The sequence below is a fragment of the Drosophila innubila genome (genome assembly GCF_004354385.1).
Source record: "Drosophila innubila isolate TH190305 chromosome 3L unlocalized genomic scaffold, UK_Dinn_1.0 0_D_3L, whole genome shotgun sequence".
Lineage (NCBI taxonomy): Eukaryota > Metazoa > Arthropoda > Insecta > Diptera > Drosophilidae > Drosophila > Drosophila innubila.
In genome coordinates, this window is record NW_022995376.1 from 23,924,121 (window position 1) to 23,945,452 (window position 21,332).

The window sequence follows — 21,332 nt, forward strand, 5'->3', positions numbered from 1 at the left end:
TGCAATGTTTACTACCCTAGTCTTTTCGCAGCGAACAAAAAAATAAATCAGCTTAGAACAAACGCACAAACGCTGATCTCTGTCGGACCGCTTTGAGCTTACGTTACAGTTAGTTTGGTTTATGCAGCTGCTGCCCCTGTTGGAAATTGGCTGCGCTGTTGAATTTACGTTAACGTTCGCAGACCTTGTTAAAATTTCGTCAACACTCAACAATACCAAAGCCAACGAAATCTGCGCTAATCTTTATGTGTCTTTACACACGCCATGTTCATAGTGCTCTATTTAATTTGATTCTTTCTGGATCGAGAGCCAATGGGCTTGCTACAGTGGCGTCGGCAATTGCATATTCTGGGGCAACTGTGATGGACAATACTGTGAGAATGGTTTCAACCTTTTGGACCGTGTGGCAACTCCGAAGTACGTGCATAACTACTAAAACAAGCTGGCAGCACCGCCAGTAAATCAGCTGTGCCGTCTCGGTCGGATGCTTTCCAGCCAGAAACAGCTATTCTTGAAAGCAATGAAAGTGTGACAAAAAAAGTTTATTTACAAATAAAATTTAAAAAAGTTTAGCTTTTGCATGCATATGACTCTGTGTCTGTGATTTACTCTCAAGGTCCGGCAACGGCAACAAATAACATAAACAAATGTGAGAAGTGAAGTCACAAGACGACGACGACGACGCGACGCCAGCAGTAGAAGCAGCAGCAGCACTCAAGAATTTGCTGTCGTCGCCCAGCCAATTATGGGTACAAAAGAATCCAAACATGCATGCATCAGTTACGAGGATGCAGTCAAACGTGGTAAGTGTTAACCTTCAAATTCTGGCAGAATTTTCTGAGACATTCACATCCACACACATATTAAAAATGGGTCATAACGAGTACGCAACATCAAGTTCTAGAACAAAAACAATAATAGTATGCACTAACACAGGTGTAATTGCGCTTTATCGATTCTGTTGTTGTTTCCATTCCTATATTCCATGCTTTTTTTTATTGCTGCCTTTTGCTGCTGGACTCTGTTAATTCTTTTCATTTCCACCTTATTCTTTAGTTTTGGGTTATTGTGTGCAAATTTCAGCACTGCATGCGTGTGTTAGTGTATGTGTGTGTGTGTGTGCGAGTGCTGCAAGTGTATGAGTATTTGCGTCGTCGCAGTCAGTGACGTCACAATAGAAAAGCACAGCAGCCGCGTTATTCCGTTGTCTAACAGTGGTTCTTCTATTCGGAAGGGCTAGGGGGCGGAGGCGTGAATATCGTTGTGACAATACAAAGAAAAGAGTTGTTGTCTTTTTCTTATACGTTCGATGACATCTGCATTTGCGTTATTCATTATTGTTGTTGTAGTTGTTATTGTCGTTTTCCTTGTCCAATTTTTCTCTCAATTTGCATCGGCATTCATCTCGCTACTGTTCTTGTTGTTGTGTCATTTTATGAGCAACCGCTAAGGTAAAGAAAACGAGCGTTGCTGATAAGATGCCCCGTCTATATTTGTACCTGTCCCCCACGTCCTCCCCACCGTACTCGTGTGGTTCCAGGTGCTCGACGGACTCGATTGTTGGCACACAACAGACCGGTTTGCGTCTTATAAAAATGTATGCAAGTCCAGTGGCATTTTGCAACATTCCCTGCCCCTTTGAACTGCCAACTGCATACAAGTCCAATGCAGAAATTAATAAAAGAAAAACTACAATAGAAAAAAATAAAAGAAAATGAGTAAACCAAAGCAAAAGCGTCGCATAATAATAATTCTCTTTGCAATCATAAAATTATTCCGCATTGCCTTCTCATGCTCAATTTGAGATTATGAATTGCTTGCTATGTTTAACCCCCGCCCCACCCCCCCTCCACCTAGAGACACGCCCCCGCTCAGTAGCTACATATAATCGACATTTAATATTGACAGTTAATTAATCACGTGTTTAACGTTTCACGTTTAGCGGCATTATTTTGAACATTTGTAACGTAAAGTGCGTTACGATATCATCTGTGGTTACGTATAAATAAATAAAGCGCATGATTCAGCAACTTACACATAATACAATTTAAATGAAATATGGAAATGAATAGTTCATCTTATGTTATTGATTTCCAGTTTAAAAAGATCGAAAGCTCCAAATATAAATGTTTTAAGTACATATTACACCTTTCAGACACATTTCTTATCAACAGATTAGTTTCCAGAGAAAATATCATAATAAATAAATCCAATGTATTACTATTAAAAGATCAAAATTATAATTTAACAAAAATTCAAAAAAAATTTAAGAATATTACTATATCTATTAAAAAAATGTTATAAAATATTTCAATGTCAATATATTTATTAATGCAAATATGTATGTTATTAAAATAGGGGTATTTGATTTTTAAGCCAAAATTTGAATGTCAAGATTTGTATAAACGGGGCAACGTCACAAGTTTCCCATTAGATGCGGTGGGTGTGAAATCGCATGATCGTAAAACGTGTTCGGTGTTCCCCGAATCATTTTTATTTTTGTCTTGGAGACCCAGTGATTTATTTATTTCTATTTATACCTAAATTCAATCTATCTAATTAATTGATCAATTAATCAACAGTTAGCGATGCCGAGCTGAGACGCTTGAAAGATGCCTTCAAGAAATCAGCTGGCGTGGGTCGCCTCTATCTCAGTCGGAATGCATTCCAGCAGGATGTGCTGTGCGAGGGTGTTCCGCCGAAGATCACGGACATGTTATATGCCGCCTGTGGTGGTACACAGCGCGGCATATCCTTTAAGGATCTGCTCTGCGGACTGGTGCTGATCACAGGTGGCACCCAGGAGGAGAAAACTAAGTATGTAAATTGATACATTACATGTATTAAATATGTATACTAATATGTTGGTTTTTTTAGATTTCTATGGAACTTGTATTGCAACGATGCTGGCACCTACATCATTAAGTCGGAGTATGTGCGTAATGTCAACCTGGCGCCGTTTGAGAGCGTCTCCTTGTTTGCTCAAAGCGAAAGAGCCAATTTCGAACAGTTCCAGGATTGGATAATCAAGCATCGTAATGCCACGGTCCTGTCCAAATGGCTGCTGGCCGACAATTGTGTCAGTCTCACCTCTGAGCTAGAAACCCCCACCTTTTATCAGAGTCTAGCCGGAGTTACGCACCTGGAGGAAAAGGTGAGAAGCTAAAGAATATATATTCTCCTTCCATTCCAGAGTTTATGTACATTAAATTTACTTCAATATACTGTTAAGCAGTATTTTGACAAACTCCAAGATGACATTATTCCTACTTCATTTAATTCGCCCTTTCTCACTTTTTAAATCATGTTTGGGTTAATATAGCAAGAAACATATTGTATATGAAATATGAATCAAGTTGTCAATGATATTAGCCATGATATTCCAGGAATGTTAAACTAATTAATAGTGGTAATTTAATGAAAATTCCAAACTATCAATTTCATAAAATTTAAACGCAATTTTATCAACAATTAAATCACATGTTGACTGTTCTTCAAACTTATAAGTTTTCAGTTTTGTAGTCAATCGATGATTAGATTAGATTTAACACATTGAGGTCACACTTTCCTCCCCGATCCACACAAAGGGAATATAAGTGTATTTCCCCCCCAGTTCTACATAACAATTGACTTTATAAAAAGTTTAGTTATTTGTAATGATTCCCTTTAAGAATATTTACAAGTAGTACTAACAAAGTTATTAGTTACAAAACAAGAAGTTTTTAAGTAAGAATAAAATGTAAGATTAAAAAAAAAATATTTTAGATATTAAGAAATTTTAACGTATCTTTTTATCTGAATTTAAAATTTTACCGGAGTGTAATAAATTATAGCAATTTTTCCTATTATTTCAAGGTAAGGGATGCCCTTACCCTTTAAATCCTTTATTTTTATCATTTAAAGTTTGAACAATTTTTAATTCGCTTGAAGTATCATATATAATAATGTCATCGTTTATTGTACAGGACATTGGCGACTTGGAGAAGGAGTTTTGGCGCTTGAAGAACACTTCACAGAATGGTCAAATTGATTTGCAGTTTCTGGGGCCGCTCATTAGTCCGCCCATACCAAAGAATGCGCTTGCTGGACTCTTCAATGCCTTCGATGAAAATCGCGATGGTCACATTGACTTCAAGGAGCTCTGCTGTGGCGTCAGTGCCGCCTGTCGTGGTCCCGGCGTGGAACGTACTCGGTGTAAGTGTCGTAATGGGAAACTATTTATCAAATCTAATCTCATTTGGTTTTTGCAGTCTGTTTTAAGATCTTTGATGTGGACCGCGATGGTGTGCTGAGTCACGAGGAGACGCTGCAAATGATCAACGTGCTGCTGTTTGTGGCGAAGGAGAATCGCGATACACAACAATACAAGGAGCTGACCAAACAGCATGTCATCAGCGATTTATTGGAGTTTGCCCAGCGCAAAAGTCCTGACGGAGCTCCCAGCACTCTTACACGGGACAATGTCTCACTTACGGCGGAGGATTTCATGCTGTGGAATGTTCAATGTGGTCTGAGACTAATGCAACCTCTATTGGACCTGATCTTTGAGCTGTGCCACATTGTCTTTGGCCTCTGGCCACAATGCAAGCACATGGAATACGATATTGTTCGTGGTTGGCTGCAACGCGAGGAGCGTCGTCCTTACCGCGTTGGACAGTTCTGGTATTTGATATCACGGGATTGGTGGCTCAACTGGATGCAGTACACCCAGCACACGGCGCATACTTGCGAGTATTGCAAACGCACCGCCAGTCAACGCAGTGCGGTCGATGAGGCACTCGTCTGTGATGAGAGTTTCAACACCCACAGCCTGGAGCAGCACGACAGCTATTCCCTGGGCTCTGGATCTGGCAGCAGCGGCATCTCAGCGGGGCGTCACTGTGGTCAACAACAACGTCCCGGACCAATTGACAACAGCAATCTGATCACAATGAATCCCCATCGCAATATACGCACTCTGACCGGCGAGGGGGGACATCTGAAAAGGGACACGCCTCTGGTGCAGAGCCACGACTTTGAGCTAGTTCCCAAGTCGCTGTGGAAGGCGTTAAATCGTTGGTATGGCGATAATCTGCCATTACCACGTCAGGTATAGCAATATGAGCAATAAATCCATGTTCAATTAATTTTAATTCAAATCCTTATCATTTTCTCTGTACTAGGTGATACAACCACCTAACTCGGAGGTGGAACTGGAGCTCTATCCGCTTAATCTTCGCATTTTGCTGCATCAGGCGCAGACTGCATCCACGGGCGTCGGAGCTGGAACGCAGATCAGCAGCTGGGGATCAACGACAAGTGGTGGATATGGAGTACTGGCCTCTGGAGGTGGCTATGCGGCCATTGCAGCTAGTAGTGTGTTGCAGCCACCCAAACGTTATCTGGCGTACACGGCGGCATTTAGTCGACTTGCCACAGTGCGTCAGGTGGGTGAGTTCCTTTGCGAACAGCTGAGGTTGAAGCCGGAAGATATACGTCTGTGGCATGTGCCGCCGTCGAATGCAACACTGGATAATAGTGCCATACTGCTGGAGGAGGATACCATGTGCCTGAAGGAGCTGGTGATACGTGACAACGATCAGCTGCTGCTCGAGATACGCAATAAGGATCTTACCTGGCCCGAGGAGCTCGGCTCCCTAGCCACCGCCCAGAGTGGTCAAGTGGGCACCTGTCCCGGGGATCGGCGACGCATGACACGCACCTCTATCATGTCCGTGCATGCTCCGGGTGCCACGGGGCTGCACAATCTGGGCAACACGTGCTTTATGAATGCGGCACTTCAAGTGCTGTTTAACACACAACCTTTGGCACAGTATTTCCACCGTCAGATGCACCGCTTCGAGCTGAATGCGGCCAACAAGCTGGGCACCCGTGGACAACTGGCCATGCGCTATGCGGAGCTGCTCAAGGAGGTGTGGACGGCCACAACACGTTCCGTGGCACCGCTAAAGCTGCGCTTTTGTGTCAACAAACATGCGCCACAGTTTGCCGGCGGTGGACAGCACGATTCGCAGGAGCTGCTCGAATGGTTGCTGGATGCACTGCACGAGGACCTCAATCGAGTCATGGAGAAACCGTACAGCGAACTCAAGGACTCCAATGGGCGACCCGATAAGATTGTTGCCGCCGAGGCGTGGTCCCAACATCATGCACGCAATCAATCCATTATCATAGATCTGTTCTATGGTCAGCTCAAATCAAAAGTCAGCTGTCTTGGTTGCGGTCACGAGTCCGTGCGCTTCGATCCCTTCAGTTTGCTCAGTCTGCCGCTGCCCGTGGAGAACTATGTGTATCTGGAAGTGTTGGGTAAGTTTGTACTTTTAAAAGGAGACATTAATAACTATATGGATTTCTGATCAGCATCAACAAACTAGTCTTTATAGCCGAGTTCCTCTGTGCGTCTGTATGATCTAGATCTCAAAGACTAAGAGCTAGAGACACCAAACTTGATATATATACATAGGCTCCTGTCTATTCTAAGCAAATCAAGTTGGCTTTAGAATATTTCTAGGGACCTTTCGTCTACCCATAGCTGATGTGATCATATATGTATTTTTGTAACGTAACAATCCTCTTCAGAACGCGACACCTAAGAATCGTTGAGGAATGAGTCAAGGTATTCTGTGGGCAATAAGGGGAATTCTGCATGACATTCGTTAGGGAGGCCCTAGGGAATTCTTAAAAAATTCCCTAACCGACGTTGACCAATTTTTTTAATATTCTCCTAGCTTTTATAATAAATCGAAAATGTAATTTATTGTATCTTTGCAGTAATACTGCTAGATGGCAGTGTGCCCATTAAGTATGGTCTACGTCTGAATTCCGAGTGCAAATACGGCGATTTGAAGCATAAGCTATCCACGCTCTGTCCGCTGCAGCCGAGCTTAATGCTCGTCTGTGAGTTGTGGAACTCGCAGATACGTCAGGTGCTCGCCGATGAGGACAAGCTGCGAACGCAGAGTGCCAAGGACCTATATGTGTATCAATTACCGGAACAAAGCAATAGCAGGACGAGATCCAATTCAGCATTAAGCATGCACATAGAGCAGGGACTCAAGGATATACAACGCAGTTCGGGTAAATGTTGATATTGCCATTATTTATAAGTCCTGTTAATCTTTGTCCACTTTATAGCGTTAATAACAGCACAGGATTCGCTTTCATCGCTAAGCACGTTGCAGATCTCAAATCGTACGTCCTCGTCGCGTGTTATCTGTAATGGGCATGTCGGAGATGGTCAGGAGATTGCCAACAGCAGCACAGATGTTCAAGAGTTGACCAAATACAACAGCAATGCTGGCCAAGTGCACGAACTGCAGCCAGATGATGCCGGAAAGGTAAGCCGGTGCTTTGGAAAAAGAGAGTGCATGCCCCACAGTCTTTTTTGCTTCAAGGTATGGCTTCTAAACTATATTAACATACACGTATTTAATATGTTAGATTCTATCAATTTCAATTATCAAATATCAAATCTACCCCCATTTGCCTAGGATAAACTCGCTCCAGCGACGATGATGAATTATAAAAGTAAAAAGTTCTATAACGAAAAAAAAACAAATAAAATAAGAATTTCAATTTCAACATTCAATATTCAGCAGCATATTCTGGCAAACATTTCTGATTGCCTTTTTTCGTCTGTTTTACGAAATCTATATATATTAAATACCAATATGTTAAATCTGTTTGGTTTGTGGGCTACCTTATCTAATGTATACCCTCCACCCCGTCTAAACTTTGTAATTGTTATTTGATTTCGTAGACGCACCTATATTCAAATATTATCTAGTCTAAAATTTCTCTCTTAAATACTCTTGTAATTTTGTAATTTATTGTAATTTCTATGCCTATCCTCTTTGATACTAATACACATACATTTAATTTGTTGCTGGCCTTAAAAAAAGATATTTATTGTAAATTTATTGCTTTAAAACAATTCTCAACCATAGATTCACCACCTATCGTTATCGTTACTCATCAGATATGCAAATGATTGATTTTTTTTTAATTTTCTCTGTACCGTTTTTTTGTACATTTTAGCTCGTCATCTCAGGTACAGATTAGTCTCTTTATTGAGTCTAGACATTTTCTTAGCTTTACAATTGTACATAAGGGTGATTCATGGTTTATTAAACTCTAAAAAATATATAACGAATGCTATTATTAACTTATACTGTATTTTATCCTGTTAAAGCTGCATTTTAAATCGTTTCCGTTTTTAATAATAAAATTATATATTAGCAAAACAATTTAAGACCTCTCAAATTTTAATTTAAATAATTAAATTAAATTATCTTTAGTACAATTTTAATTATTCAATATACACTTTTATAAAAATGTAAAAGATATTTTAGCTGACTGTTTACGCTATGTTGGTGCTACTGTTAAACATACACGTAACATGCCACTGTTATTAAAGACTGTCCTCAGTTGTTTACATTTTAAATAATTTCAAATATAATTTCTAATAGCAGTATTTTTTAATATAAATTTCTGTTTCTAATGAATCATTCTCTGGTGTACAGATTGCAATTGCTGCTCTTACTCATTTGCAACCACAGAAACCACCAGTTATTATGCCCACTTAATTAACAAATATTAAAAAACTTTAATATACCTTCTTATAAATAGTACTATATACATAGATATAGTATAAATCTAATTCTGAACACCCGCAATAATTTCAAATGTTGTAGATTTTTGAGCGTTTATCCTAGTTTATATAAAAATGTTGCCTTTTTACGAGTAGTTTACGTTAATTGTTAAAATTTGCAAAAGCTTAAACACACACACACACATACTACAGACGTAACATGCACACACACACATATATATACACTCACATAGATGTAAAGTAATTAAAGTAATTAATGCAAAACTTCGAAACAGGAGTCGCTGATCCTCAGCTGCAGCCCGGAAAACAATTTTATGGATGATGCGGCTGCACAACAAAAGCGGATTTCATCCACAAAACTGCTGCACACCGGGAGCAACACCAGTTCACCATCGTATACGAATCACTCGGGCGAGAACTCCATGGAGAGCTCGCTGACGGAGCCAATGCCGGTTGCCGAGCTGGCTGGGAGTCGACATGGCAGCAACAGCGATGATGGCGCCTCCTATCGCACCACCAATGAGCACTCCAGTGGTTTGAGCACAGCTCACACACTGCACGATCGTGATGTGGACGTCGATGATGATGATGATAGAGATGATGTTGATGTTGAAGATGAGGAGGTGGGCGAGGAGCCGGATCAGCATATAACTACTTCACAGCCGGAGAGCACGAGCGGTAATCAAACTAGCAGCGGCGTCTATTCACGCCGCTCCTCGCAACCCTACAAGGTGGGCAAGTATCTGGTAGCTGTCCATCGCAAAATCACTCGCCACGACAGCTACTTCCTCTCCTATCATAAGACGCGACCCAGTCTCTTTGGTGTCCCCCTGCTCATACCCAATTGCGACGGCGGCACCCACAAGGATCTGTATTGCGCCGTCTGGCAGCAAGTCAGTCGTCTGCTGAGTCCTTTGCCAGCTACCACCGAACAGGCGAATCATGCTGCCGACTGGTAAGTCAACTATGGATATTTGGGTGCAACGATTTATTTTTACAAAATTAATGTTTGTAACCTTTACTCAATTCTAAGATGTTTACACCAAGAAACCTTATTTTTTAAATCAATTTCTAGTCCGCGCTTTTTGAGTTGAAAAAATTTGTGTTTTTAGTCCTTCCATGAACGCAAATTATGTTTTCAAGACAATTGGTCCTTTGATTCTATAATACCATGGACCTAACTAGAGTTTTGATACCAATCTTGTCAGATTTGGACACAAAAATCTCGAAAGATACGCTAATAATAACACGCTACAAATTTCAAATAAATACATTTTTAGAGAAACCGCGGGGACTAGGAATTGATTTTAGTACTAACTAAATTTCAACATTTATTTAAAAAAGAAATTGTTTTTAAATTTTTGTGTAATTGAAGAACACTAAAGAATAAAATAAAAACTTTGTTTATGTAACTTAATTTAGTTATAATTTGGTTCTACTAATTTTATTTTTAATCCCTGATATTTCATCTCCATCTTTTTCTTTTAGTGATGACAGTCTGGGCTATGATTTTCCCTTTACGCTGCGAGCCGTCAAAGCGGACGGACTCACCTGCGCCATTTGTCCCTGGTCAAGTTTCTGTCGCGGCTGTGAAATCCGTTGCAACAATGAATATGTGCTCCAGGGTGCCCTACCGCCCATTAACACGACGCCCAGTGAGTACCTCAATAGGATAACAACCTTTAAGGTGCATTTCTAATATGAATCTTTTGCAGACAACGCAGCGACGCCAAAAATGAATGTGAAGTGCCCATCGTTACCTAATCTGGAAGCGAAACGTGCACCGGAGTATACAGCATCTTTATCCTATACGCCAGCAACAAAATATTTTGAAGACTTTACCATTGCCATCGATTGGGATCCAACTGCATTGCATTTACGTTATCAGAGCACCTTGGAGCGGGTGAGTTGACATCAATTGAAGCCGTATTCGATGGATACATCATATTACATTTATATACTATGCTCAGCTTTGGGTGGATCATGAGACAATTGCCATAAGCCGGCGGGAACAAGTAGAGCCCGTGGATTTGAATCATTGCCTGCGCGCCTTTACCTCCGAGGAGAAGCTGGAACAGTGGTATCACTGTAGTCATTGCAAGGGCAAAAAGCCAGCGACCAAGAAGCTGCAAATATGGAAATTGCCACCCATTTTGGTGAGACATCATCTCGTAAATGAACTGCATCATTTTAATATTTGAATGATCTTTAATAGATTGTGCACTTGAAGCGTTTCAATTGCGTCAACGGCAAGTGGGTGAAGTCGCAAAAAGTGGTGCACTTTCCCTTTGATGACTTTGATCCAACACCTTATTTGGCCTCAGTGCCGCAGGAGACGATATTGCGGCACAAGGAGCTGCTCGAGCTGAAAAGGGATTTGGCAAGCAATGAAATTGTCAGCGAATTGGATGAAGTCGATGCCAGCGACAAAGTCGAGTCAAAACCAATAGATACAGATCCACCAAGCGAAGAAGCCTCCACAACAACAAAGGAAATGCCACACACAGCTGGCAACCTGCTGCGTCAGAGTAAATCGAGTAATGCGGCCAGACGACAGCGTCTAATCTCCACCAGCCTCACAAAGACACCAATTGTGGATGGCGAATTCGAAGACTATCATCAGCATAAGCTCAAAGCAGATGTTGATGAATTCGATCCCAGATACAAGCTGTACGCCGTGGTGGTAAGTTTTAGAAAACTGCAACCTATTAAATAATTAATTCAATTTATTTTCTTTATAGTCGCACTCGGGCATGCTAAATGGTGGTCACTACATTTCCTATGCATCAAACACAACTGGTTCCTGGTATTGTTACAATGATAGCTCCTGTCGCGAGATATCGCATAAGCCAAACATTGATCCGAGCGCTGCCTATTTGCTATTCTACGAACGGCAGGGTCTCGACTATGAGCCATATTTGCCCAACATCGAGGGACGGGCGCTGTCCAACGATGCCTCATTGCAGCTGGATGTGGATGAGGCGGACGGCGATCTTAAGAAATTATGCACAATATCGTAATATTGGAATTGTATTTGTTGCCTTCTGCAGCAGCTAAAAGGGCTAAAGGCTATGATCAATCGCTTAAATCTGTATACTTTTCTATTTAATTTGCAAGTATGTGTGTAGATATGTGTCTGAGTGTAGATGCGTGTATGAGTGTGTGTGTGTGTGCTTATACTCTTTGTTATTTACTATTATAAGCTAATTTGCTGTTCTAGTTTTATTAGTTGCCCCACAATATCTGAATTTAGGGTGCAAATTTTCTTGAGTTTTTGTTGTTCGCGTGGCAAATGTGATTTTGTTTACTGTGTGTACCATATTATAATAATTATAAATATTTTAAATCTATGTATAATTCCAAACTTAGATTCGCTTATAATTTGTTTTTGTCAGTTAATTACCTTACTATTATTAGATTATTTAATTACATCAGTTTGGCCAATGTGTAGAGCTTGTTTGTTACATTTGTTTCTCTTTTTTTTTTTTGTTTCATTTTGAATTATCACTTATTTTTTTGTTGTACTTTGGAATTTGTATTAGGCCCGCTAGAGCCCCGCTTGTAATTAATTACATTTATTCATAAATATGTACGTGTATATGCATATTCTAAGTATGCAATTCCATTTATTTGTAACTACTGTAAATAGGATCAAGATTAAAATCGAGATCTAAATGAATATCCAAATGCCTATGGACGGCAAATTGCTCGTCAAATGTTGTCGAAAACATGATATTAATTAGCAATATACATATAAATATATATCTTTGGAAATATGCTACGAATTTCACATATTTTACTCATATGATATATGATGTGTGTGCATTGGTTTTGTAACGTACCAATTTATTGGTTCTGAAATTAGTATTGCGCTTATCAAAGGACATTATAATGTCGTAATGATTATGTATTTGATATTTACAATCTGCATATAAATGCATATACAAACTTAACTAATTTATACTTAATATACATTCAAATATATGCATGATAAATAACTGAAACAAATGTTACAAGTATCAAATAAAAAATCTGTCGCTTGAATCAAATTCGTTTTACTTACCAAAGTGTGTGTAAATTTAATTTTCACTCGATTCATGAACACCTTTCGCTTTGCGGGGAGACGACTGGTTTGCTAACCATTTATTTGTTACAGTGATGTCCGTCACAGATGCCCCAGCAGATGCAACTCTGACGACACTGTAGCAAGACAGCTGTGAGAAAGACCAGGCTACAGATGGTGCATGACTTGCGCTCCAGGAGGATTCCAATTAAACAGACCACCTACCTATTAACCTACGACGTGTCTCCAGATATAATGTTAAATATTGCCCGATACTTTCAGGCTTTCTTTTAAACTAAGCTGTCCTCTGCATCTCAAGAATACTGTTGCATACTTTTAATTGCTAATTTCCCCGATTTCATTAGCTATTGTAGGGTGAATTGAGATACTAAAGATTATGCTCCGCTTTAGCTCTAGCTCTCAATTGAATAATTAGATTCCTATAATCTATACATTAATATTTGAGACTGACTAAGTCCCCTTGATCCGTATTTCATTCCACTATTTTCAAAAATAGATAATGATCCAAAAAGATTGGATACAGGTGTGTTCTACAAATCTCTAACAGCGCTAGCGCAACCCAAAAGTAATTGTTGGTGTTCTTGAAAAAAAGAAACCATTGCTTTCAAATGTCCAAAAAATTATTGAGAGATTTAACAAAATTAAATATTTATTACATTTAATTTAAATATCTTTAAATTAAGTAAAAATGCAAAAAAAATAAGTTCGAAAGTATTAAATCTCTAACATTTGAGGAACACCAACATTTCGAACGGTTGTTTTTAAAAACATTTTTCTTTAAAATCTCTAGAGATTTCTAAAACACACCTGATAGGAACATTTGGTTATTTTCCTCCTCTCTAAACCCAATTAATTAAAATATGAAGCTTTAATTTTTTTACAATAATAATAAATACACTTGAGTTTGTTGTTCTTTTGCAATGTTATTGGAATTTATATTGTAGGTGTAACTATATAAAATGAAATCACACAATAAGTAATTAAACATTATTATATATGTATATAATTGTCAATATGTTATTAAATTGAAAGCGGCAAATACTCGTAATTAATTTGTGAACTGCTTGTAATAATTTCATTGCAAATGATTATTTTTATGATAAATATAGTATATATATGTATGTATGTATGCATCATGCATGCGTTTGTTGGGTATGTATGTTATTTAATATTCGTAATTAAATTCTTAGCTGAAGAGTAATTAATTTCCATGGAATTTGAATGCGCTTAGGAGGAGGATTGACATTTAGGCGTTCAGGAGCCGGCATTGTTGGACAGCTGTCCGGGCACCGAGAACTGTGGCCTAAAGTTGGCAAAGTTGCCAGCGGGTCCGCCCGTAAACGCCGGCAAGGTGGTGCCCTGGAAGCCAGCGGGGAATTGTGCCATCAATTGAGCTGGGAAATAGAAAATCAAACATGTTAAAAGAAGTCTTAATCGATGTGGATAATGTGTAATTTACCAGCATTGGAGGCATTGCCAGCTGTGGCCGCCAGACGCGACAATATCGAACGCTCGGACATTTGCAGACGTTGCGCCACTGGCGGAATACGGGCCAAAGTGGCCGGCAGCCGTGAGACATCGCTCTTCATGTCGGAGAGCAGCTCCTCCAGCTGATTGAGCACCTTGTGCAGGACCGCATTAGCGGGCTTATTGCCTGCCAGAGATTCCTTGCTCAAATGCTGATGGGATTCAGCGAGGCATTCAACCTCAGCGAAGCGTGCATTAAGCGACATTGCCGGATGACTCGGATCTTGGGCGAGATTCAAGAATGCCGCACGACGCAGCTGCTCCTCAATGACCAGCGCCTGTTCGAGCAGCTTGAAACGTCGGGCCAAAAATTTATTCTTAATCTCCAAGAAATTGCCCTTGCCCACATCCATTTTGAAGGGTTCATTAATGATTGCAAAGCGTATGTCATTCTGGATATCCTGCCAACGTCCATAGCCATGTGTGACAATGCCGGCCAAGAGCCAATAGTCATGGCGACGATGCCAGATTTCGTATTCCCGTCCAGGCACCGCTGCCTTCTCCTCGTTCAGCCACAAGGTGTGCAGCTCTGTGAAGCCACCATCGGCAATATTGAACATGAACTTGCGCTTCAACACCTCCAGGCTATCCTCAACTTGTTTACCCGCTCCAGCTCCAGCTGCAGCTGTTCCGGCTGCTCCCTTTTGATCCTTGGGTGAGTTGGCATTATTCGAGCTGGCATTGGGCTTCTCCAGTTCACCATCCTCCTTGACAATCATCACATCGTCGTCATCATCATCGATGATTGTGCTGGTGTTTGGATTAGTTGTGGTTGGAGTTGTAGTTGCAGTTGTTGGTGTAGTTGTTGTTGTCTTCTCATCGCTGCTAGTTTTCTCCTTTTCCTTTTCCTTCTCCTTGTTGTCACTCTGTTCGGTTTTGGGCTCCTCCTTGAGCTCCTTGGGCTGTGCCAGCTCTTTGGCCTCCTCCTTGGGCTCCAGTTTGGTTGGCTCGCTCTTGACCGCCTGCGCCTCGAGTCCTGTGCTGGACTTGGCCTCGACATCGCTAGACTCCTCCATCTTCTCCTGCTTGACAGCTGCATCCGACACCTTTTTATCTTCGTCCTGGGCAGCATCTGGTTCGGATTTGGGCTCCTGCTTCTCGGGCGTTGCCTTATCCACAGTGGCCTTATCTTCGCTCTTTTCGGAAGCTGGCGCTGGACTCGGAGCAGCACTTGTTGCTGGTGTTGCACTGTTGCTGGTGGTGGCGCTCTCCGCCGGTGGTTTGCCCGTTGCCGACGTCGTGGAGCCGGTGGAGTCCAAGGCCTGCTCCTGTTTGGCGCCGCCGATAGCTGAACGCACTGGCTCACACGGTTTGAGGATCAGCTCGGGCATGCTGTAGTAGCCATTGATGTGCTCAAACTCCTGCACCTTCTTGCGGATCAGAGACATGACGCCAATGCGCGTCAACACATGCTGACGGGACAATCCCTCTCGCGGCACACCATCGGCAAAGGTCTCGGCATTGTCCGCTCCCGGCTCACAGAGATGCCGCATAAACAAGGACACATATGCCTTGAAGTTACGCTCAGATTTGCCACGCAAATCCCGCACCAGCCACTGCGAATTGAAGGCATCCTGTGGTGGCATGCCGTATCGCATGATTGCATTGAGGAAGCTCTTCCTCTGCCGGGCATTGAATCCCAGCACCTCAATGTTGCCACCAACACGTGCGAGGAGCGGCGGCAGAGGGCGATCATCACGTCGCTCCAGACGTCGCTTGGCCTTGCGTTCGCCGTTCTGTTCATCAAAGTCATCATCGCCGGCATCCTCATCACTGCCGCCGGAATATTCCGAGTTGTATTCGCTGCCATTGTCCTGCCAGTTGGAGTCATCCCGTGAGGTGTCCGCTGCCACGACGCCGCCATCTGTGTAATTCACCTGTTTGCGCACACGTTTACCCTTGCCCAGGGAGCGTCCCACATCCTCCTGATGCTGTTCGTAGTGGTGTCGCAACAGTTTAACCCAATAGGCGGGATCCGAGTTTTCAGCATCTTGCTTTATGATCTCCGTTTCCTCCTCTTCCTCCTCCTCTTTGGTGGCATAGGATGCCACCTTGAACGAGGACAAATACTCATTGGCCCAAGATTCCTTCTCCTCAATGCCGCGATTGGTGCGATCGAGAAGTTCCGCAACGGCCTTGTCATCATAATGGATGGCCTCCTCTTTGTCATCCTCCTTGAAGAGATCCTCAGTGCCAAAACGCAAGATATCATCCAGTTCCTGCTTGGTGAAATTGGCTCCCTTGCCTCCCATGCCGGGACGCACCACAAGATGGGTTAACATCATCTTGCGCTTGGCCACCTGCGTCACACGCTCCTCCACCGAATTGCGGGTGACAAAGCGATAGATCATCACCTTGTTGGCCTGGCCAATACGATGGGCACGCGAGAAGGCCTGAATATCGTTGTGGGGATTCCAATCCGAGTCGTAAATGATGACGGTATCGGCGGTGGCCAGATTAATGCCCAATCCTCCAGCGCGTGTGCTGAGCAAAAAGACAAACTGTTGGGCGCCCGGAGCATTGAATCTATCGATGGCCTCCTGACGCAGTGTACCCGTTATGCTGCCATCAATCCTCTCGTACTTGTACTGCTCTCCCTCGAGGAAATCCTCCAGGATGTCCAGCATTTTCGTCATCTGCGAGAAGATGAGCACACGATGATTCTGCGACTTCAACTGCTTTAACATCTTGGAGAGCAGCACTAGCTTTCCAGCTGCCTTGGTCAACGAATTGATCTCATAGATGCCTCCGGCGGAGGTGGGAGCTTCCTCAGCCGCCGAGGGAAATAGATACGGATGATTGCAACACTTTTTGAGATCCATCATGATGTTAATGAGGGAACAGGAGCCACCACCGCTCTTGGAATTCAATGCCTCATAGTTCTTGGTCAGAATGAACTTGTAGAACTTCTTCTGCATCGCCGACAACTCGACACGCACAATAAACTCCGACTTGGAGGGCATGTTCTTGAGCACATCCGTCTTGAGGCGACGCAGCATGTGCGGACCGAGCATCTCATGCAAACGCTTCACCTGCTCCTCCTTGGATACATCGGCAAACTCGCCCTGGAACGCCTGAAGATCGTTGAATTTGTCGCGACTCAAAAAGTTGAGCAAATGGAAAAGTTCCTCCAAATTGTTCTGCAATGGAGTGCCCGTTAGAAGGAGCTTATAGGCAATGGCATAGCTGTTGAGGATGCGAAAGAATTTGCTCTGATTGCTCTTCAAGCGATGCGCCTCATCCACCACTAGAACGGCCCAATCAATGCTGCCCAGACACGGTGCATCCATGGAGATCAGCTCGTAGCTGGTGAGCAGCACATTGAATTTATATTGAGTGGTCCTCAACCGAGACACCTTTGTGCCCCGTATGGCGCCCTCCTCGAACGTCAGCTCATTCTCACGGATCACGGCACGCGAATCCTTGTCGCCAATGTATGTGATGCAATAGAAATCGGGAGCCCAGAGCTCAAACTCACGCTCCCAGTTCACAAGCGTGGAGAGGGGCACGGCCACCAGGAAGGGACCACGACAATGTCCCTCCTTGTACAGCGAATAGAGAAAGGTGACCGTCTGTATGGTCTTGCCCAGACCCATTTCATCGGCCAATATGGTATCGATGCCTTGGCCCCAGCTGTAACGCAACCAATTGATGCCCTCAATCTGATAGGGATGCAGTTGCATCCCGGTATCATCGAGGAATGCGGGTTGTCCTTCGTACTTCTTCTTCAGATCCGTTGTGGGCTTCTCCGGCGGCGGAGTATAATGCTTCACCGGTCTATCCTCATCATCTAGCTCGAGTTTCTTGGTTCGGCGTCCCTTTTTGCTCTTCTTGCTGCTGGAAGCACGTGTCTGCTCCGAGGTGCACACGGCACGCAAATCCTGATAGTAATCAATGGCCTGACGCAGTCCGGGCATATCATCGCCCTCCTCCTCCCAGGTGGACTTGTCGTAGGGCAACTCGCGCCATTTCACCAGATACATGGTGCTGCCGTCACGTGCGGTACGGTGATTGATCACACGCTGGACAATCAACCATTCGGGCTTGACGCCATTCTTGTAGAAGCGCTCCTCGAGGGCAGCCTCGTCGTCGTCGTCGTTGCCCTTCATGCCCACCTTGTCCTTGTGACGTTGAATGCGCTTGAAACGCGTATCCGCCTCGTCCAGGGATTCCTCAAATTTGGGCGGCTCCTCCATGTCGTATTTGCGCTGGAACGAGCGTATCATCAGCGGATGATGCACGTCCAGTTGCACCTCGGAGACCCACTCGCAATGCCAATAGGACATGTTGTGCCACTTGATGAAGTATTCACGGATACGGTTGCCCATCTTGGCGCTCTTCGAGGTGGAGGCTTCGCTGCTGCCACGACGCTGGACGGCCCAGCGCCAGGTGATGATCTTCTCGGCCTTTCCAACCAACGGTGGGCAACTGCAGCGTGGACAACGCCAGTCGCCGTCGGGAATGGTGTCCAGCGGTGGATTCAAGCAGAAGGTATGATATGCCGATGGGCACGAGTCGCAGCAGAGCAGCTCGCCGCCATCCTTGCACACACGACAGAACTCCTGATGCTCATCATCGTCCTCCTCTTCGGGAGCACCGCCATCGGCCTCGCAATGCGGGCACGACCATTTACCCTCTGGCGGCTCATCCAGTTCCGGCTCCAGGCAGACCAAGTGATAGGCACGTGGACACGTGTCACAGAGAATGATCTCGCCACCTTGTTGGCACACCTCACAGTAATCCTGATGCTCGTGCTCGCCATCTTCGCCTTCGGGAAAGTTCTTTGTTTTCTTCATTTTGTTCTTCTTCTTGAACTTGTTGCCAATCTTGGTCTTGGCCTTCTTACGCACCACGGGAGCCCCGTCATCCTGGCCAGCAGCAGCTGCTGCCGCCGAAGTCTCTGTCGGCTGTTTCTCCTTCTCCTTGTCTTTGTCCTTGTCCTTATCCTTGGCATCCTTCTCATCGGCACTGTCATCGGACTTTTGCAGCATGCGCTCGAATTCAAGATCCGAATCACGCTCAGAGGCGCCACTGGCATCCTGCTCCTCGTCGGAGCTATCGCGTTTGCGTTTGCCAAACTTGATCTTCAAGGTGGGCACCTTGGCCGATGGACGACGTCCCTTTTTGTTGCTGCTCCGTCCGCTGCGTTTGCGTCGCGGCTTCTTCTCCTCTTCCTCTTCTTCCTCCTCCTCCTCCTCTTCGTAGATATCATCGGGTTTCTCGTTGCGCGACGAACGCGATGAACGTGGCTCATCCGGCTCGGCTGCCGACGGCTGCGTCTGTCCTCCGGCCTGCTGCTGCTCCTGCTGGATATGAGGATTACTCTCGCAGAACTCACGCCACTTGGCGGCCACCAGCATCATTAGCTTGGGTGCTGCAATTTTGGGATTCTCCTTCTGCAAAATGGGACGCACATGCTGCATGAATGCCTTGTACGTGGTCAGACTCTGCAGATCCTCCTCGCTGTACTCGATTTCCACATCGCACACACTGAACGCCGAGCACACATCCTCCACAGAAGGCATGCCTAAGGGATCGAGATGTGGTTTTATAATTATCCTTTATTATATTTTAAAAATTAAAACTATTTGTATCTCCTTATTTTTATTTTTATCATCAGAACTAAAAATAATATTTAAATTAAATTTTTTATTTAACTATTTGTTCGCTATATACCTCCCGGTTTTAAACATATTTATCAGGGGTGTCACAGAAAGCGAAATAACCCGATTATCTCACAAATCTCCAAACATTTGTGGGAGATTTTCGGTTGGTTTCGATTTCTGGGCACCCCTGATATATGCAAATAGTTTTTATTTTCGAATTTAATAATGATTATTTAAAAATGGACTTATTTTTTTTAATAATTATATACACAAAAATAATTATTATTTCTAACTTTTATTATACAAATCAAATATATGTAGGTGCTAAAGTTATTCACATAACTTAAACATCAATGTAAAGAAAATGTGAAGTAACATGGATTGCACCAAAGTTTATATTGTTTCTTCTACTAAGAAAATCAGTGATAAACTTCTTTATATAATTTATTTTATATAAGTATAAATCACTTTTTGAAAAATAATAAGACTATTTCGAATTTTTCGTTAAAAACCGAAAATATAAGTTAAGCTCATATATCTTTTGAACTTTCTTTGTTTACCTGAAGATGAAGATTCCTTCTCCTTTTGCGCCTTTTCCTTCTCTTCTTTGCGCTTGCGTCCGCGTTTGGATGAAGTACTTGGATACTCCACCTCCTCGTCGTGCTGCACAAAATCGCTATCCTCTTCGCTTTCATTCTTCTTGCGCTTCTTCTTTTTGCGTCCCTTCTCCTCGCCCTTCTTTGTTTTACGCTTCTTGCCCTTCTTCTTCTTGCCGCGATTATCCTCCGGATCATAATCATCATCCTCGTCATTCTGCGGCAGCTCACACTATTAATCAGTTGTCTAAGTATACGCTGTTATTGTAATTAATTTACTCACATTGGGCTTCAACGGCGCATCGGAGTCATTGGAGAGTTCAGCCACCTGAGCATTATCCTCGACCGCCTCTTCCTCTTCTATAAATCGGCAAGTAAAATAGTTATCGATTAATAGGATGTCTCTAAAAACGATCGCATGCACGAGTGCTATCGCTCTCACGCACGCTCTTTCTTTACCGTGGTACATGTTCAAGCGAAAAACTCCTCAAAATTATATAAGAATAATGAATGCTGAAAAGATTTTTAAGCCCAGCGGAAATATAATGAAGAAATTGTGGTTTTTTTTTCGATTCAATATTTTATTTGACTCTATTTTTCTTTGCTTTTTTTGTTAAGTTTTTTTTTGTTGTTGTCTGTTTTCTTTTTTTGTTGTTTTGTTTGTCGCCTTAATAATTACTAGTATATAACAATATCTCATTTTTTTTAAGATTTTTAATTCTGCTGGTTTTGTCAGCGGTTTTGCTCTTAGACTTACAATAATAATAATAATTATAATAATAATAATAATAATAATTTTCTCATGTCTCTTGATCTGGTTTACTCCTTTTCTCCTTGCGGCTTACACAATCATGTTTTTTTTTGTTTTGTTTTTCTCTTCTTGTTTGTTTATCATTAATAAGTTTCTT

General features: G+C 42.8%; 2 protein-coding genes across 4 annotated transcripts in view; one reads left to right on the forward strand and one right to left on the reverse strand.

The window, feature by feature from the left end:
• Window positions 1–430: 430 nt before the first annotated feature.
• LOC117786336 (ubiquitin carboxyl-terminal hydrolase 32) lies at window positions 431–12,655 on the forward strand. Of its 2 annotated transcripts, none has more exons than XM_034624529.1 (14): window positions 431–803; window positions 2,583–2,817; window positions 2,878–3,154; window positions 3,966–4,194; window positions 4,251–5,089; window positions 5,163–6,306; window positions 6,772–7,077; window positions 7,135–7,394; window positions 8,887–9,566; window positions 10,100–10,266; window positions 10,327–10,514; window positions 10,582–10,767; window positions 10,827–11,294; window positions 11,353–12,655. In XM_034624529.1, exons 1-14 carry the CDS (start codon window positions 746–748, stop codon window positions 11,629–11,631), a joined length of 5,316 nt encoding a protein of 1,771 aa, XP_034480420.1. In that variant the 5' UTR covers window positions 431–745; the 3' UTR covers window positions 11,632–12,655. The 2 variants fall into 2 exon arrangements, with proteins under 2 accessions (XP_034480420.1, XP_034480421.1); XM_034624530.1 differs by having other exon boundaries at window positions 7,135–7,337.
• A 943-nt stretch (window positions 12,656–13,598) lies between these two features.
• LOC117786335 (chromodomain-helicase-DNA-binding protein Mi-2 homolog) overlaps window positions 13,599–21,332 on the reverse strand; it is a 29,143-nt gene continuing 21,409 nt past the window's right edge. The window contains exons 2-5 of one of the 2 annotated variants that reach the window (XM_034624528.1): window positions 20,708–20,784; window positions 20,389–20,641; window positions 14,155–19,749; window positions 13,599–14,089 (exon numbers count right to left, since the gene is read on the reverse strand). In XM_034624528.1, the coding sequence (XP_034480419.1) occupies window positions 13,950–14,089; window positions 14,155–19,749; window positions 20,389–20,641; window positions 20,708–20,784 (6,065 nt within the window). In that variant the 3' untranslated portion in view covers window positions 13,599–13,949. Of the gene's footprint in view, window positions 14,090–14,154; window positions 19,750–20,388; window positions 20,657–20,707; window positions 20,785–21,332 lie in introns of both variants that reach the window. The other variant, XM_034624527.1, reaches the window with a different exon arrangement.

Bases quoted from the DNA above. Each gene is read 5' to 3' on its own strand.
- LOC117786336 (XM_034624529.1), top strand. From the start codon at position 746: ATGGGTACAAAAGAATCCAAACATGCATGCATCAGTTACGAGGATGCA. The intron at 804-2,582 runs GTAAGTGTTAAC...ATTAATCAACAG, and splicing joins CGAGGATGCAGTCAAACGTG to TTAGCGATGCCGAGCTGAGA. The intron at 2,818-2,877 runs GTATGTAAATTG...TGGTTTTTTTAG, and splicing joins ACCCAGGAGGAGAAAACTAA to ATTTCTATGGAACTTGTATT.